This window comes from Micromesistius poutassou, assembly GCF_964030765.1.
Source record: "Micromesistius poutassou genome assembly, contig: SCAFFOLD_5078, whole genome shotgun sequence".
Taxonomy (NCBI): Eukaryota; Metazoa; Chordata; class Actinopteri; order Gadiformes; family Gadidae; genus Micromesistius; species Micromesistius poutassou.
This window is the reverse complement of record NW_028180250.1, coordinates 33-17,301: the sequence shown is the minus strand read 5'-3', so window position 1 is coordinate 17,301 and position 17,269 is coordinate 33. Positions and strand designations below refer to the sequence as shown.

Below are 17,269 nucleotides of genomic sequence, written 5' to 3'. Positions count from 1 at the left end.
CCGGGGGATGAGACGTCAGCCACAGGCAGCACGTTAACAAAGGGGCCTCGGCCCTGACAGCGATGGGCCACAGCGCAGCAGGGGGATGATCACATGGCCCAACACAGCACAGCACCAGCCTCTCGCTCTACACTGTACACATTCCAACTCCACTGTCCTTTGCCCTCGCTGTCTTACAGCAGAGCGCGGTAATGCCACCAGGGTAGAAGCAGGGCAGCGGGAAGGGAAGGGAACCAAACCACTAGTACAAGAATGCTGCTTCGGACTCCTCTTCTCTGGAGAAGTGAAAACATTGCAGATGGAGCAGAGCAGCGCTGGCTCCCCTGGTTGTAATTACATGTGGTTGTCTCTGCTATAAATAAGCATGGATCCGATATACAGCTCCGTTCTCACCGTGCTGAAAATACAACTTACGGAAATAGTACTTTAGACAAGTGAAGATCATTACGTTTAGTATAGCAAATATGAAAGGATGATAGAAGGAAATGAAATCCCATGGTGAGTAGTATGCCTCTGGCCTATTTAACAGGGTCTTCAATGTGTCATTTCAGACTTATTGATACATAGAAACAAATAATTATTCCCGGTCAATTACAGGTAAATAAATTCCATAGTCCAGTCGGCACCAGACTTAAGTCTTAAGACTTGAGTCTTGTTGTGCCCCTACACCAGAACCCTGAGGTGATATGCACCCATGCTGCAAATATAATATAAAAGCATATGATGGATGTGGTCCTATATTGGGTAGAGGAGGAGAGATCACCTCAGGGGAGAGGGATGAGATGAATGCTGGCCCTGTACCGAGCCCGTCGCCTTAACCATGTGCAAAGCATCACAGGCACAGCAGCATGACTAAGAACCGGCCTCAAACCAAACAGTCATCATATATACGATGCAGATTGAAAGACAGTTAGTCCTTTCTTGCAGTCTCTTTACCTTATGGTCCTGGAACATAAGCTGCTGTCACCCACAGCGTGGGCACTCGGGAAAGAGAGACTTCTACTGGACAACCTCAGCCATAATAGGCAAGCGGTGTAATTGTTAAATTCAGTTTACCAGAATAAGAGGTCTCCACTGGGAATTTATTAAATAAAATGTGCAATTAAAGGAGAGCTCCACCTACAACAAAACAAACAAAAGCATGGAGCAGGAATGTAGGGAATCGAGCAGTGGCATTCAGCACCGAGCTACAAGAGAGAGAGGCAGGATGGGAGTCAGTCAGTCAGGAGACACAGCTTACCAAAACACTGCGAGGAAGCCTTTATTATACATATCATTTTTTTTTTACAAAGCATACAAAAAAAGAGACCGACAGTCATAATACAGTTTGTACAGTTCACTTTGCGACGGAGCCATCTGTGTAGGACTAAAGCGCCGGCATCCGTTACTTGTGGTGGGACTTCTTGCGTGGAGCAGATTCTTTCTGCGCTTGTTTCAACCCCTGGGAGACAGCGAGAGGAAAGCGTAAGTCAGGGCACTTCATTCCCCTCGAGACACAACTGCAACGTCAGTTTGTGAACGAGCACGGTTAAAACGCATTAGCTCAACAAATCCCCTGAACTGCCACCACTTCTTTAGAATAAGTTGAAGGAATATAACGGTAACTGAATGTTCCACCATATGGAATACACTTTTTATCTAAAGAGACTTAGAGATGCCTGCCAACAGAAAAGTCAAGTCAGTTGTTTTTGTCCATACATTACAGTTAGAGCCTCAAAAGATTTCAGGCATTGGGGAATCAAACCCAGAACATTTAAGCAGGGAATCCAACAACCCAACCAGCTGAACTTTTCTGCTATCCCTCCCTACTTAAAAAGGTAAAAGGGCCCTACTTTACCACCAGGTGTGATGTCTGATGTGATATGATGCACATTGACTGCCAAGTGTCATATCCCGATAGGGTCGATTTTAAAAAGGCTTGTAACGGAAATCAACATCGCGCCCGGTGGTAAATAAGGGCCCGTTAAAGTCAGGGGACGTACCAGATAGTATCCCGTGTGGTAACCGCTCATGTACCAGGAGATGAGCATGGCGCCCAGGGCCTCGTCATTCTCCATGTCAGGGCTCATGGGCGGAGGGGGCGGGATCATCTGAGGAAGTGGGAAAATAAAACAAAATCAACAGGAGAATGAGCTGAGAGGAAGTGAAGCCGGACACAGCCTCAGTCTTTGAACTTGTGTGGCCACTTTGGTTCATCAGGATTTGATAAAAGAGCAGTTGTGTGTGTGTGTGTGTGTGTGTGTGTGTGTGTGTGTGTGTGTGTGTGTGTGTGTGTGTGTGTGTGTGTGTGTAGATGTCCAGACGGCGGTGCCTTGATAAAATATGACGGGTGACTTTTACGCGCATCACTCTGACAGTAAGACGACCCTGAGACTCACCGGGGGGCCGCAGGGCAGCATGGGGGGCCAGGCCGGGGGGACGGGGCCACTGGACGGTTTACTTCCTCCCTTTCGGTAGAAAAATTATTGATTAAATAAATGTCGTCTTATTTCATACAATCAATCAACAAATGAATACATTCAGAAGGTGTTTAGGTGTTCACATTAGGCGCCGACGTGTAAGGGGGCCCGAGCCTCTCCCCACTGACTGATGAAGGGATGGATGGTGGGAGGCTAACTGGTGGAGGCTAACTGGTGGAGGCTAACTGGTGGAGGAGCCCTTCTTACCGATTTGAAGCTGGGCATTGGGGGCGGGCCGAGGGGAAATCCAGGAAGACCAGGGGGCAGCACTGGAGGGGGCTCTCTGGGGGGTTTGTACTTTGGGGGCTTGCTGTGCGCGTGCCGCCTGTGAGACTGAGGTGTGGTGGATCGGTCGCTCTCCTCCGTGGAGGATTCTGCTTCATTGACCTTCAAGACAGAAAGAAAGAGCATAGCGCTTGAACTTCAACGCACGCCTCTATACACCTACTGAGTTCCATTGGTGTCTTCAGACAAATCTGAATCGATTCAAATACGCAATCATCTCATTCATTTTAAATCTGTTAAAACAGCATCTTACATTTCCTCCAAGGTTGGTCGAAAAAATTTCAACAAAAACATGTCCAACAATGTCCTTTACTATACCTTAACGCAAGTTTCTTCTTCGACCTCAGAGTTTTCCAAGAGCAAATCTTGAAGTCTTTGCTCGTCCTGATTGCCATAGTCTGTAAATACAACTGTACAACTGCCTCTCTTCTTGTCTATGCCGCAAATTGTGGCAGCATACAGCTGGCCATCCTCTGACCAGTATGCACAGCAAGAGTCTCCAACCTGCCACTGTGGCACAACAAGTATGCACCATTCAGTTATGTTAGAAGGATCAGGATAGAGTTTAGCCATAGAGTATTCATTAAGCTGTAGCATACAGTAAAACCTCTAAAACCTAGACCAAGATCAAAGTCATTAGTTGTGGACACACTGTGTCAAGCTCTTGGTCAAGAATAGGTTCAAGGTGGGATCTATAAAAGTTCTCGGTAAAGAGTTGATGGGTTATAGTGACAGTTGGGTTGTTGCATGTTTTATAAACAGATGTATAGTATATATATATAGGATGTATATACTGCTTGACCAACCTCTTTGTCTGGGGGTGCGTTACTCCTTTTCCTGCTCAGATCATTTTTGTTTCCCTTGCGCTTCTTTCCTGGAGGGTCTTTCTTGAAGGCAGGTGGGTCAGTCTCATCTTTAAGTGCAGTCTAGTAGATATTCAATTGCAAAATGAACGTGAATATATCGTACGCAAAATCCTGAAGTTTGAAATCATTCAAAGATTCTCAGTGTCATCCCTTCAGGTAACGGTTACCCCATACCTTGAACGTTGCCACCGCCTTATCGTACGCCTTTATCAGGGCAGTGTCATCCCATATGTCAGAATCATCACTCTGAAAATGAGAGGACAAAGATAAAACACGATGTGCTCCACCAACCCGCGTTGTCCCACGTCAGCCCAGGGCATCATGCTGTCAGTGGAGGAGACGTCTGACTGAAGACCAAACAGTCACAACTTATATTTGATGAAGACATTCACCCTGGTCTGGAGTTATTAGAACACATCTATAAACACGTTTGGGGTCCATGAGCATCGCAGTGTGTAGTGTAGCCCCTGGCCAGGCCAACAGACCCTCCATGCTACCCTGTCACGTTAGTGTAGCATCGGGGCTAGGTCTGATAGCTGTAGCATCGGGGCTAGGTCTGATAGCTGTAGCATCGGGGCTAGGCCTGATAGCTGTAGCATCGGGGCTAGGTCTGATAGCTGTAGCAGCAGGGCTAGGTCTGATAGCTGTAGCATCGGGGCTAGGTCTGATAGCTGTAGCATCGGGGCTAGGTCTGATAGCTGTAGCATCGGGGCTAGGTCTGATAGCTGTAGCATCGGGGCTAGGTCTGATAGCTGTAGCATCGGGGCTAGGTCTGATAGCTGTAGCATCGGGGCTAGGTCTGATAGCTGTAGCATCGGGGCTAGGTCTGATAGCTGTAGCATCGGGGCTAGGTCTGATAGCTCACCTGCGCAGCCCCGCGGGCGAACACCACGTCCTTCCTCCCGTTCGCCATCGCAGACCACGAAGCTCTCCGTCCTCCGCCGGTGGACTCGTACCTCAGACCCCGGAGGAGCCGCTGCAGCTTCTCTGGGTGAACAATGTCCGCGTGTCGCACCACGATGACGTCGCTCCGACTCACTCACGGGCCGGACGCGTGATGACGTCTATATGGCGCGTCAGTTGGCAAGGCAACGCCGAGACAGCGACGTGCGGCGTCCCTTCCGGAGAGAGAGAGAGAGAGAGAGATCGGCGCTCCGCTTTATGTCGGACGCGTTGTGGTTTTTATCGTGCTTTTTATACGTCGGCGTTTCGCCGTTCGTGGATGAAGTGACACGATGATGACGGGTTCGTCCCTGGGCGCGTTGGGCGCGAAGGTCGTGCTGGCGTCCTCGAGCGACGAGGCTCAGCCGTCGCGGAACGTCGTCGACGGGTAAAAGTTCGCGTTTAGTTATTATCGCGAGATTTTGACGAAGTGCACGCCGGGGGGGTAATTGTTGGACCGCTTTCTGAGTACTACGTTGTTTCTCTCTTCTGTAGCAACGCCGCCACGTTCTGGATGTCCACCGGGATGTTCCCGCAGGAGCTCATCGTCCGCCTGGCGGAGCCCACGGGCATCGACACGGTGACGGTCGACAGCTACAACGGTACGCGCCGCGACTATCGCGATACGGCTGTCGCGGACTCGCGGTGCATCATGGGAATTCTCCCTCTATGGCGATTCTCACGACATTCCGTGATGCCTGAGTAAAGTGCTGTTCTGCCATGTCCAGCGTGAGATACGTGGTGATGGATTCATGCAAAGCAATGTCTTCCCCGTGTTAAAAATGATTTATTAATGATTTATTCCTTGCTTAAGGGAGTTTTGCCCGTGTTGGGGATGGTTGATTCTTTTATTATATATTATATATTATATTTATTTAAGTACAAATGAGTACAACTTTCATATTCCGCCCGTGTTCGTGCGCGTCACTAGTAAACCATACGTCACCAACTGGGCCCCTCTGGTAACAAAATCTGGCCCCAGTCGCCGAACGGAAGTAGAATCATCAGAGCGTCGTGAGGTGTCCTTCACGAGAACTTTCCGACGTCGCGAAAATGTTTTCCGCATAATTCCGAGTGATGTGAACGCACCATAAGTGGTACGAGACCGGAAGTGCAACTCGGAAGGCTGGTGTCGAGACATCTGGAACACACCGTCGACACTCATATACGTTGATCTAAATGAATATCTTCTGTCCTTTATTTAGACCACATGATATTTAATGTAACATCTGTTAATTAGAACCTGTAGGTGTGGCTTATTTACCACTCCGCCCATTTCCAACACAGACTGACTTTTACCTGTATTCACGAAGCACCTCCAGTGTGTGAGCTCCTCTAGCTTGTGACCCTGAATGGGAACATGCACCACTCTCCAAGTCATAGGTTGAAACAACGATACCACAAAGGATTCAAATTACGTTTCATCAACGCCCAAAATATAATCGGTCATTGTGCTGTGACGTCACGATGCACTAGCCCTCTGGCTAACTGACTGATTTCAGTATACTGCTTTCTTTGGATGTTGTTATTTTCAGAATCACCGGTTCACTGCCAGCAGGGTAATAATTATACGTGTAGATCTGTTATACATTAAATGGAAGCCCTGATTAGGCCTAAATACATTATATATGAGTTATGTGGGGCTATCTAACTAAATATCCAATTACACATCAACTGCCTTTCAGGAAGTCTGTAGGCCTATCCAGGCAACAAACACAGGGCCTCAGTTTTCATGCATACATAATCATGTTTTCTAATTACAACACACTGTTTAAGACTTATTTATGCTTGGTTCTGTGGGAATGTTAAAAATCTAGGATAGATACTTTCCAAAGTTGTTGTTTTAAACTGTTGTTTCTAAAGCTGGTGTCCATCTCTAGGTGCTGAAGTGACTTTGAAGCGGTGACATTCAGGTGTTTGAGCCATGCATCACCATAACAGGAGGCCTATTTTAAATATAATGCATCATTAGGAGGATTTCTCCCCATGAAATGCTTAAATATAATTAAATATTCCATCTAATTAATGATAAAAGGTCAAACAGTTCAGTGTCCTTCATGAATTAAAAATCAGATATTTGCTAACACGGTCTACAATTAAAGCAGGGTTAGTGAAAATTGTCAAGACACGAACGAGAAACTTTATAATGAGGTCAATGCGGCAGTAATTCCTTAGTCTTATTTTTTTGCTCGAACAGTCCTCAAACTATTTATTCTTTACATAGGCTGTAAAGGCGATATTTCCATGCATTCAAAATTGTCATTAATTATTGCATAATATGTTTAATCTCTTAATCAATAATTACGTATGGCCAGTCTGTCAAAAATGTGTCTTGTGTTTTCTCTTTTGTTCAGTTAAGAGTCTGAAGATAGAAACGAACGCCTTGGATACGTTTTCAGACTTTCAATCAGTTGCAGAAACAGGTGAGAATAAACAACCTCGTATTGGCATTATAGAAGTAAGTTGTCAAAGAATAGAAATGCTGCAATAATCCTCTCATTGCAGAATGTGAACAATCCGAAGGGCAACTGCAATCAAATGCTATTTCAGTAAGTGTACTTAATACAAGTGACCGAAATGAGAGACCGTGGATGTCATGGTGATGAAGCTCTTATGTCTTTCTTTCTCTCCAGCTAAAAGGAACCACTGCTACCCACCTGCGGTTCATCATCACCTCTGGCTACGACCCCTTTGTCTCAGTGCACAGGGTCAGCATTCAGACCTAGACGTCCACAGCCCAGCACTGGCCAGACGTCCTTTTACAAAGTGCAGAGAGACCAGTTCAGATATATTTTTGTAATTGTCCGTGGCATGGCCAAGTGTGTCACATTGTGTCAAGCTCTTAAGGAAATGACTGTACAGACAGGCAGTATGAACAACTAGCGTAATACATGTTGTATGTGTTTAGTTTAAATAGGAATTGGAAATGCAGCCCGAGTTAAATGGATTAAATCAGTTAAATCCGCAGTATCGCCTACGTCTTTCTTTCAAATTGCATTTTACATATCAACTTCAATCCCTATACATCTAGGGACTATACCTATCACTGAATGCTTTCTGTTCTGTCTGTTGCTCCAACATTATATGGGATGCGGCTCTATCCACTATTTGAAATGATGTTTACCTTCCATACAGCTGCTCTTATTAATTTCTCCCTCTGTTATATGTCAGAGGCTCAAAATAAGCCATTCAGAACAAGATAAATGCCGGTATATTTATTTAAGAGAGCATACCGCATAATCTCTGTCTGACTGAAAGATGGAGATAATTAACTAATTAAGGAGGCAAGTTGAATCAGTGCAGCCCCACCCCCCCACCCCCCCTCACCCGGTCCTCCCACCCTCTCTCTGGGGGACTTTGGAGAAGGGGAGGGCAGGTGGTTTCAGAGCCAATGAGCTAGACAAAGGAACAGGTCTTGTACTCCTACACACACACACACACACACACACACACACACACACAATGACAGCGGTAGCATTGGTTAGCAGCAGAGCAATGGCACCCTCAGGGACTCCCTTCCCAATTACTCTGCTGACCATGGATCAGATTGGGGCGTTGCGTTCTCTGGGTCCGCCGCTACAGCCCTCGTCTAGATGCAGCGCTCCGGGAGAAACCAATAAAACAATACGAAACACACAGCTTAATAACTTAGCCCTTAACAATGGATTTGAGCTGCAATCTAGCATGTGATTCTTATAGTGGTTGTCGGAAACACACTGAAAATGGAGGATTTCTCCTTTAGTCTTGTGTAGGCCGTGAGTTACAATATATATTACAATGTTAGGAGTGGGAGAAGGCCTATTCCTACCAGAGCAGAGACAGTCGGATGTGTTGTGGTGTTCATGTCCTGGCGGCCCGCGTTGGAGACTACCGAGGATCCTATTTGTGTACCGGGGGATATGTCCCGGGCACAGTGCACGGCTAATTAATTCGGGCCCCTTTGTGCCCGCCTGTTGGCAGATCGTCAAACTCACAGCGGGGTACGCCGGCGTTATTATCCTGTCACTGCGGGACTGAGCTAAATCATCACCCAATCCCTGCTGACGGTCGAGCAGCTGTTGTCCAATGGCACAGAGACATCTGCTGGACCAGGACGGTGTGTGATACCGGAGAAAAGAAACCCAAAGCACGATAACCCGTTGGGCCCCTCGCCGCTTTTATCGCACGGTTCTAACCCCTTTATTAAATCATCCTCACACGCAAAGACCAGTAGGATACAGAAATATGTAGTAAAGAGAAGCATCATCGGAACCACCCCGATCCGCTGCTATTATTGTTTATAGGTTTCAAAGCGGTTCAAGGATTAAACAGCATTCAATGTTGCTGAAGGCGGATGTTTACCGTGAATGTGTTGTTTTTAAACTATATGTGCGCTTGTTGTTTAGAGGCCGTGTGTTAAGGCAACGAGAGAACGAGCCACAGCTCCCTTCTCTCTCGGTGTCTTGTGTTCACGGCCACTCGGTGTGTCTGAGTTCTGCTTGGTATTCATCCGGCAGCGCCACGCTTTTATTTGAATGACTACATGGCAGACGCTGACAATGGCCCTTAATTTGATTTCAGTTTGGATTTGGAGTGCTGGTACATTTAAAGCAAAAGCTCACAAAAGCAAGATACGTGGTAATTAGCAAAAGAGGAAAAAAGGTAGTGTTTGTGTGCGTGTGCGTGTGCGTGTGTGTGTGTGTGTGTGTGTGTGTGTGTGTGTGTGTGTGCACCAGAGACCTTAGCCTGTATGAGATGTGGGGTTTGACATTTTGTAGAACTGAAAACACAACGTTCATGTGTTAAAAACATTGAGGTTTATTGGAGACGTTATAAATAGTGGTTACTTGCACAGTGGTGACATAAACACTATCAAATAGTATATCACAAAATAAACCATATTAAACAATCCATTTAGAAACACTATTCTCTGTTAAAGGCGAAAGCAAGTAATTCATCTTCCTGTGTAAATCACAGGGTGTTTTATCTAGACCACTATAACATCCAGCCTTGCTTCCCTGCGGAATTGCGTTTGGAGATTACTTTTATCATCACATAAACCCAACACCAGATTGACTTGCAAACGTGCAAATGCCAAAGGAAGCCGTTTTTATCTTTACCTTCGAGTTGTACTTAAAACCCATGTTGTTGAGTCGTTTAATCTGCTTGTTTACTCCTAAATTTTAGTTATTTAGAGGTACCAGGGCCAAGAAATAATATTGCTTTTCAACTGAACTGCTTACGCAATGGTGTTCCCAATTCTCTCTCTGCTCTTTTTTCCTCTGTCACTCTTTCCTCCCTCTCTCTCTCTCTCTCTCTCTCTCTCTCTCTCTCTCTCTCTCTCTCTCTCTCTCTCTCTCTCTCTCTCTCTCTCTCTCTCTCTCTCTCACACACACACACATTTTGTGCTGCAGTGATGAGCAGCACAGATCACTGCATCATCTTAGCCTATAGCAACAAAGAGGGGTCAAAGTTCAAGTCAACAACTCCCAAACATGCCCTCTTCTCAGTGCCGACGTCCACAGTGCCTGCTGACAGAGAAGTCTCATATTTTCAGTAGAAGAAAATGTTCAATGTCATGTTTCATTTAGCTTGAATCTTGGAAACACAATAATATCTGAAGTGATAATATCTGAAGTGAAATTTGTGACATGTTCCCTTTTTGTCTTTACAGAATTACCAAAATTCTGATCACTCTCCACCACAGTGCATTCATGGTATTTATCTTCATTCAGGAATTATTTAGTAATGCGTGAACACACATCCAGTGTGTGGACTGTTTCTCTAGTGATACACTCAGCCGTTAAATGTGAGGTGGAAATCCATACGTAGTGTACGTAGTGTAGTGATCCATAATGTAGTGATCCATCCATCAAAGTGTGAGTTTGTAATATCCCTTGCCAAAAACACTTAGATCATGTTGAAAAAATATATTGAAATGGTGAAAGAATGATGTATGTCATACCTAACACAATTTTCTATTTAGGTGATACATTTTATTCCAGCACTGACAGAAAGCCACTCTGTGATAGATTGTTTTAAACATTTTAAATGAAAACCTAATGGTCCTGTGCTATGTCTATCTATTTTATTTCAGTATCATCTAAAAAATAAATATATTAAGATATACTCATGTAAACATATATCATTGTTACTATTATATCACATCCAGTGTAGCTCTACCCAATATCTGTTGGTTAATTAAGGACTTGACCATGTGACTGCATAGGCCTGCTTCATCCTGATCATTTGTCACGCTGGGCCCGGGTGAAGCTCGTTGATTATTGCGCTCATCGTGTGTCACTGGGAGACATTAATCACACCACGGATAAGTCATCAGCTGTGGCAGCTAATAAATGGTGTTTCTCATGACACAATGACAAATGAAGGGTTCCCCTTTTAAAAAAACGAGTGCAAGGGAAACTGGTAGCCATGTTTTTCTATTGATCTCTAAACAATAGGAGTTAAAGTTATGTTTTTTTTTTTTCATTAACCTGAATTTGAATAGTATGATCTTTATTTTTTGGACCTGAGGACTAAGTGTTAAATAAACACCAGAGGCATTTTGTCCTTACTGTCAAACAAACGTGTTGACAGTGGAACTTCAGTAGATCAGTCGTTTGTCGTTCCAGACTCGGTGTGTAACATCTGTTACCATACTGCATCAGTGTGACAACATCTAGGTGCCCGTGGATTAACTACCCCCACCCCTTGGGTCTCTCCTGCCCCCTCCCGCTCCCCCCCCCCCCAACCCCGCCCTGGCGTCACTCGCACGCACGCCCCTCAGATCTCCGTGGCGATCACGTCGTCGTACGTCTGCAGCCCCGTGCAGTAGGGGGCGTCCATGTCCAGGTCGGTCCTGCTCTCCAGCTCGGCACTCAGCTCCTTCAGGATGCGCTCCAGGTCCAGGTTCTTCTTGTGCATCTGCAGGTAGTTGTTCTGCAGCTGCTTCTGGTAGCGGATCACCCTGTCCTTCTCCTTATTCCACGTGCGCCTCTCCTGCTCAAAGCTGCTGGCCAGACTCTCCCGAGACTGCACCTCCTCCCGGAGCTGCTTCTGCAGTCTCTCCACCTCTCTCTGGAGCGCGTCGGTGGAGCCTCCGCCTCCTCCTCCTCCTCCTCCTCCTCCTCCTCCACTGCTCCCCTCGGCGACCTGCTCCTGGCTCTGTGAGCCTGTTTCATTGTCTAGATTCTGGGCCTGAGCTCCGAGTTTCAAACATTGTTTGTGCCTTTGCTCTTTGGCTGAGGCCAGATCCTGCTTCATGCCCTGGATGTCTGACTCCAGCCGGCCAACCTTCTCCCGCAGTAAGTCCGCCTCGTTCTTCTTGCGCTGGAGTTCATTTTGGCACACCTTAAAATAAAAAAAATAGAGAGGGATAAATATTCATACCGTGCTGCTCGGTGATAGACGTCAGACTATTTCTTTGTCCAATAAATACGATGCATTAGAGATTTAATGTGTGGCCAACACTCAGCCAAATGCATTTTGTGTGTTCAATTGTTATGCTTAAAACTCTGTTAACAAGCGCAGGCTGATTGCTGCCTCCTGGACGTCACCACAGAGACGCAGGTGCACTTTATACACAGGCTTGTTGTTGGTGTTTGCATCATCACCGCCAGAACCACAACTCAACTTTCCAACCAGAGGAAGCAGTGAACTGGACTCACCTCCGCCTCCACGGTGCGAGAGCGGATCCGCTCCTGGTCTTCGCTGCTGTGTCTCTCCAGCGCCTCTATTCTGCTCCTGCTCTCCTTCAGGACGGACTTGAGGCTCACGATCTCGTTCAGTTTGTGGTTGACGTCCGTCTGTCTGTCTCGCAGCTGCTGCTTCAACAGCGAGATCTCCCCGGACTTCTGGCAGATCTGTATCAATTAAAGGGTGAGAGGTGAGGTGAGGTGAGAGAAGAAAAGGGTGAGAAACCAAACCAAAGGATCTGCATTGGCAGTTGGTATCACGCACACGCTCATGCACACACACACACACACACACACACACACACACACACACACACTCACCTCCCACTGGATCTCCTCCAGCGTGGGCGCCAGCTGTGTGTTTGTGGTCTCGTAGGCCCTCAGCCTCACCTCGGCCAGCTCCTTCTCCTGGGTCAGCTTAGCGACGTCCTCCTGAAGGCTCTCCTTCTCCACCTGTACATCAAAACACCCTTCAGATCGTCTCTATAATCAGATTGTAAATACAGGCAGGTACTGTAAAACCCAGTCAGACGACAGACGGCGGTTTCGAAGATTGTACTTCACTCAAATGGTAAATGGTTCTCATTAAGCGCTTTTATCCAAAGCTCTTTACAGTGTTGACTGACATTCACCCATTCATTCACGCACACATTCACACACCGACGGCGGAGTCGACCACGCAGGGCGACAGCCAGCGGGTCAGGAGCAGTGAGGGTGAGGGCGTCTCGCTCAGGGACACCTCCACACTCCGCTAGGAGGAGGAGGAGCCGGGGATCAAACCAGCGACCTTGCGGTGACCAGCCGACCCGCTCTACCTCCTGAGCCGCTGCCGCCACCAACACCTCCCTCAGCTCCTCTCAATAACGGACTCTCTCTCAGCTCCCTCCGCTGTCCTTGCTCTCCTCACACAGTTCATCCACACACACCCAGACGGTGGCCGGCAGGTCTGGGCCTGAGGGGGGAGGGCGGGGCGGCGGCGGCGGCGGTGGGGCTCTGACCTGCAGCGCGTTGACCTGCTGCTGCAGCGCGGCGTGGCCCCGGGACGCTCTCTGGGAGACCTGCCGCAGCTTGGAGGAGCAGCGCTGCTTCAGCCCCTCCATCTCGTCGGCGCAGTAGCGCTGCCGCTCCTCGAACAGCTGGCACGTGCTCTCCTCCTTCTCCTCGAAGCTCACCTGCACGGCACAGCGCTTTTAGGGTAACTTAACTCCCACAAGAGTGGATTAAAACCTCCTCCCACTTTTTGTATTTGTATTTTTGCTTTAATGACATGTCTATATATAGATATATATATATATATATATATATATATATATATATATATATATATATATATTTATATATATATATATATATACTCTTTAGCTCTGTAGCAGTGATGACTACATTCATGCTGGTGGTATCATGTCACATGCTGCACCTTGTTGTTCATGTGGATATTATACATTAACTAATTGTTTGCTTGCAACTTTCCAACACAAAATGTAATAACAGCACCACCATCTATATACTGGTCCTGTGCTATAGGGAGTGCTATAAGGGGTGCTATAAGGGGTGCTATAAGGGGTGATATAAGGAGTGCTACAGAGGCAGGGTGCTATAAGGGGTGCTATAAGGGGTGCTATAGGGAGTGCTACAGAGGCAGGGTGCTATAAGGGGTGCTATAAGGGGTGCTACAGAGGCAGGGTGCTATAAGGGGTGCTATAAGGGGTGCTATAAGGAGTGCTATAAGGAGTGCTATAAGGAGTGCTATAAGGGGTGCTATAAGGGGTGCTACAGAGGCAGGGTGCTATAAGGGGTGCTATAAGGGGTGCTACAGAGGCAGGGTGCTATAAGGGGTGCTATAAGGGGTGCTATAAGGGGTGCTACAGAGGCAGGGTGCTATAAGGGGTGCTATAAGGAGTGCTATAAGGAGTGCTATAAGGAGTGCTATAAGGGGTGCTACAGAGGCAGGGTGCTATAAGGGGTGCTATAAGGGGTGCTACAGAGGCAGGGTGCTATAAGGGGTGCTATAAGGGGTGCTATAAGGAGTGCTATAAGGAGTGCTATAAGGAGTGCTATAAGGGGTGCTATAAGGGGTGCTACAGAGGCAGGGTGCTATAAGGGGTGCTATAAGGGGTGCTACAGAGGCAGGGTGCTATAAGGGGTGCTATAAGGGGTGCTATAAGGGGTGCTACAGAGGCAGGGTGCTATAAGGGGTGCTATAAGGAGTGCTATAAGGGGTGCTACAGAGGCAGGGTGCTATAAGGGGTGCTATAAGGGGTGCTATAAGGGGTGCTACAGAGGCAGGGTGCTATAAGGGGTGATATAAGGGGTGCTATAAGGGGTGATATAAGGAGTGCTACAGAGGCAGGGTGCTATAAGGGGTGCTATAAGGAGTGCTATAAGGAGTGCTATAAGGGGTGCTATAAGGGGTGCTACAGAGGCAGGGTGCTATAAGGGGTGCTATAAGGGGTGCTACAGAGGCAGGGTGCTATAAGGGGTGCTATAAGGGGTGCTACAGAGGCAGGGTGCTATAAGGGGTGCTATAAGGGGTGCTATAAGGGGTGCTACAGAGGCAGGGTGCTATAAGGGGTGCTATAAGGAGTGCTATAAGGAGTGCTATAAGGAGTGCTATAAGGGGTGCTACAGAGGCAGGGTGCTATAAGGGGTGCTATAAGGGGTGCTATAAGGAGTGCTATAAGGAGTGCTATAAGGGGTGCTATAAGGGGTGCTACAGAGGCAGGGTGCTATAAGGGGTGCTATAAGGGGTGCTATAAGGGGTGCTATAAGGGGTGCTACAGAGGCAGGGTGCTATAAGGGGTGCTATAAGGGGTGCTACAGAGGCAGGGTGCTATAAGGGGTGCTATAAGGGGTGCTACAGAGGCAGGGTGCTATAAGGGGTGCTATAAGGGGTGCTACAGAGGCAGGGTGCTATAAGGGGTGCTATAAGGGGTGCTATAAGGGGTGCTATAAGGGGTGCTATAAGGGGTGCTATAAGGGGTGCTATAAGGGGTGCTATAAGGAGTGCTATAAGGGGTGCTATAAGGGGTGCTATAAGGGGTGCTACAGAGGCAGGGTGCGGCTCTGGGCTACCTGGAGGTCCTGCAGCTGCGCCTCCCGCTCCATCAGCCGCTGCTCCAGCCGCTCCATCAGCAGCTCGTCCGTGTTGATGGGCGACCGGCTGCCGGCCCCCGTCTCCGTCAGGGGCCCCGTCTCCGTCAGGGGCCCCGGCCCCTCCGCGGGGGCCCGCGGCCCAGAGTCCCCGTCGGCCGCCGCGGCCGCCGGCCCGCCGCCGTCGTCCTCCCGGCCGTCGTCGTATCGGGGGCCCAGGTGCCCGGCGCCGGACCAGGGGGCGACGGCGGGCGGGGGCCCCTGGAGGAGAGCGGGCCCCGACAGCGAGCCGTGGACACTGAGGAACGCCACGGGGCCCGCGGGGCCTGCGGGGCCGGCGGCGGCGCCCACGCTCCCGCTGGTGCTGTGGGTGGGCAGGCTGGACATGGAGTTACGGCCCGAGTCCGAGAGGGTGCCTGCAATAAACAGGCAGGATGGATTAAAATCTAAATGTCACATTTAGTTTATGTGTGTGTTTGTGTGTGTTAGTGTGTGTGTGTGTTTGTTTGTGTGTGTGTTTGTGTGTGTTAGTGTGTGTGTGTTTGTTTGTGTGTGTGTTTGTGTGTGTGTGTGTGTGTGTGTGTCCTTATCTGTGTGTGTGTGTGTGTGTGTGTGTGTGTGTGTTCTTGTCTGTGTGTGTGTGTGTGTGTGTGTGTGTGTGTGTGTGTGTCCTTGTGTGGTGCATGTGTGTATGTGTGTGTGTCCTTATCTGTGTGTGTGTGTGTGTGCGTTCTTGTCTGTGTGTGTGTGTGTGTGTGTGTCTTTATCTGTGTGTGTGTGTATGTGTGTGTGTGTGTGTGTGTGTTCTTGTCTGTGTGTGTGTGTGTGTGTGTGTGTGTGTTCTTGTCTGTGTGTGTTTGTGTGTGTGTGTGTGTGTGTGAGTTCTGTACCAGCTGGCCGTGGTGATGAGCAATGTTGGGCAAACATTATCTCGGCGAGGGAGGGTGAGAGGGAGGGTGAGAGGGAGGGTGGGAGGGAGGGTGAGAGGGAGGGTGGGAGGGAGGGTGAGAGGGAGGGTGGGAGGGTGAGAGGGAGGGTGAGAGGGAGGGTGAGAGGGAGGGTGGGAGGGAGGGTGAGAGGGAGGGTGAGAGGGAGGGTGAGAGGGAGGGTGAGAGGGAGGGTGGGAGGGAGGGTGGGAGGGAGGGTGGGAGGGAGGGTGGGAGGGAGGGTGAGAGGGAGGGTGAGAGGGAGGGTGGTGTTGACCGTACCTGAGAAGGCGTCCTGTTTGTGTCTGTGGATGTCCGGGCTCCTGGCCGTCTCCCGGGGGCGGAGTGGGTCCGGGCCGCCCAGCGCGGCGGACGGGCCCCTGGGGACCGGCGACTCCGCCGAGGGAGGATGAATATACGACTTGGCAGCGGGAGCCTGGAAGGACGAGATGACGGACAGGTGGTGCTGTCTGTTATTATTGTGTTTCGGAGGCTGTGGAGACCCTGGGTTGTGCGCTCTGAGTGTGTTGCATGGAGGGGGTTTTTTGCTTGTCGTAATTGTAGTTTTTTGGATGCAAGTGGGAGGGTGACTTAGAGGCATCCTGCGTGCTGATTGGCCGCCAGCACAGCGAGGAAAATGGGCCACCATGGATTTAATGGTATTATTTGTTTATATAGCATTTGAGTAATGACCAAATGGCTGTATCTGGAGCCGAACATTCAGAGCGGCCCTGAACTCTGACATAAAGGCTCATGCTTGCTGGGGAATCCATCTTTCCGGAACAGGCCCAGTTTTGTCCGTTTCGGCTCCACGTATCCAACAGATCTGTTGTTTGCCAACAGTGAATATATAACGCCTCTTGTTGATCTGCTATATTCTGTCTTGACTGTCATTTCCCTGAAGCAGGGAAAATGGGTTTGAGGTCTGTTTTGCCCTAACAGTTTGAACGATATCGTAGATTCAACATCCTCACAGCCCATTAGGGCAACAACACATGATATGAATTTAAACATTTATAGTATTGTGA

General features: G+C 48.5%; 3 protein-coding genes across 3 annotated transcripts; 1 reads left to right on the top strand and 2 right to left on the bottom strand.

The window, feature by feature from the left end:
* Positions 1-1,277: 1,277 nt before the first annotated feature.
* On the bottom strand, positions 1,278-4,611 carry LOC311370978 (survival motor neuron protein 1-like). The gene is made up of 8 exons (XM_084489245.1): positions 4,476-4,611; positions 3,785-3,856; positions 3,551-3,670; positions 3,063-3,254; positions 2,667-2,846; positions 2,379-2,447; positions 1,983-2,090; positions 1,278-1,441 (listed from the first exon to the last, which is right to left on the bottom strand). The coding sequence occupies exons 1-8, from the start codon at positions 4,521-4,523 to the stop codon at positions 1,385-1,387; spliced, it is 846 nt and encodes a 281-aa protein (XP_084345371.1). The 5' UTR covers positions 4,524-4,611; the 3' UTR covers positions 1,278-1,384.
* Positions 4,612-4,718: 107 nt separating this feature from the next.
* Positions 4,719-7,519, top strand: LOC311370979 (intraflagellar transport protein 25 homolog). Its single transcript, XM_084489246.1, has 5 exons — positions 4,719-4,940; positions 5,048-5,154; positions 6,907-6,975; positions 7,058-7,101; positions 7,186-7,519. Exons 1-5 carry the CDS (start codon positions 4,846-4,848, stop codon positions 7,276-7,278), a joined length of 408 nt encoding a protein of 135 aa, XP_084345372.1. The 5' UTR covers positions 4,719-4,845; the 3' UTR covers positions 7,279-7,519.
* A 3,795-nt stretch (positions 7,520-11,314) lies between these two features.
* Positions 11,315-16,677, bottom strand: LOC311370977 (leucine zipper putative tumor suppressor 1-like; the record flags this gene model as incomplete). The annotated part of the gene is made up of 6 exons (XM_084489244.1): positions 11,315-11,881; positions 12,199-12,393; positions 12,547-12,678; positions 13,224-13,397; positions 15,298-15,731; positions 16,524-16,677. Coding segments are annotated over 6 exons (1,656 nt in total), but the record flags the coding sequence as incomplete, so codon positions are not given.
* Positions 16,678-17,269: the final 592 nt, after the last annotated feature.

Excerpts from the sequence above, each read along its gene's own strand:
- LOC311370978 (XM_084489245.1), bottom strand. The coding sequence starts at position 4,523 with ATGGCGAACGGGAGGAAGGACGTGGTGTTCGCCCGCGGGGCTGCGCAG. Across the intron at positions 2,847-3,062 it reads AAGAAGAAACTTGCGTTAAG|GTCAATGAAGCAGAATCCTC; the intron begins GTATAGTAAAGG and ends TCTGTCTTGAAG. Across the intron at positions 2,448-2,666 it reads CAATGCCCAGCTTCAAATCG|GGAGGAAGTAAACCGTCCAG; the intron begins GTAAGAAGGGCT and ends TTCTACCGAAAG.
- LOC311370979 (XM_084489246.1), top strand. The coding sequence starts at position 4,846 with ATGATGACGGGTTCGTCCCTGGGCGCGTTGGGCGCGAAGGTCGTGCTG. Across the intron at positions 4,941-5,047 it reads TCGCGGAACGTCGTCGACGG|CAACGCCGCCACGTTCTGGA; the intron begins GTAAAAGTTCGC and ends TCTCTTCTGTAG. Across the intron at positions 6,976-7,057 it reads TCAATCAGTTGCAGAAACAG|AATGTGAACAATCCGAAGGG; the intron begins GTGAGAATAAAC and ends CTCTCATTGCAG.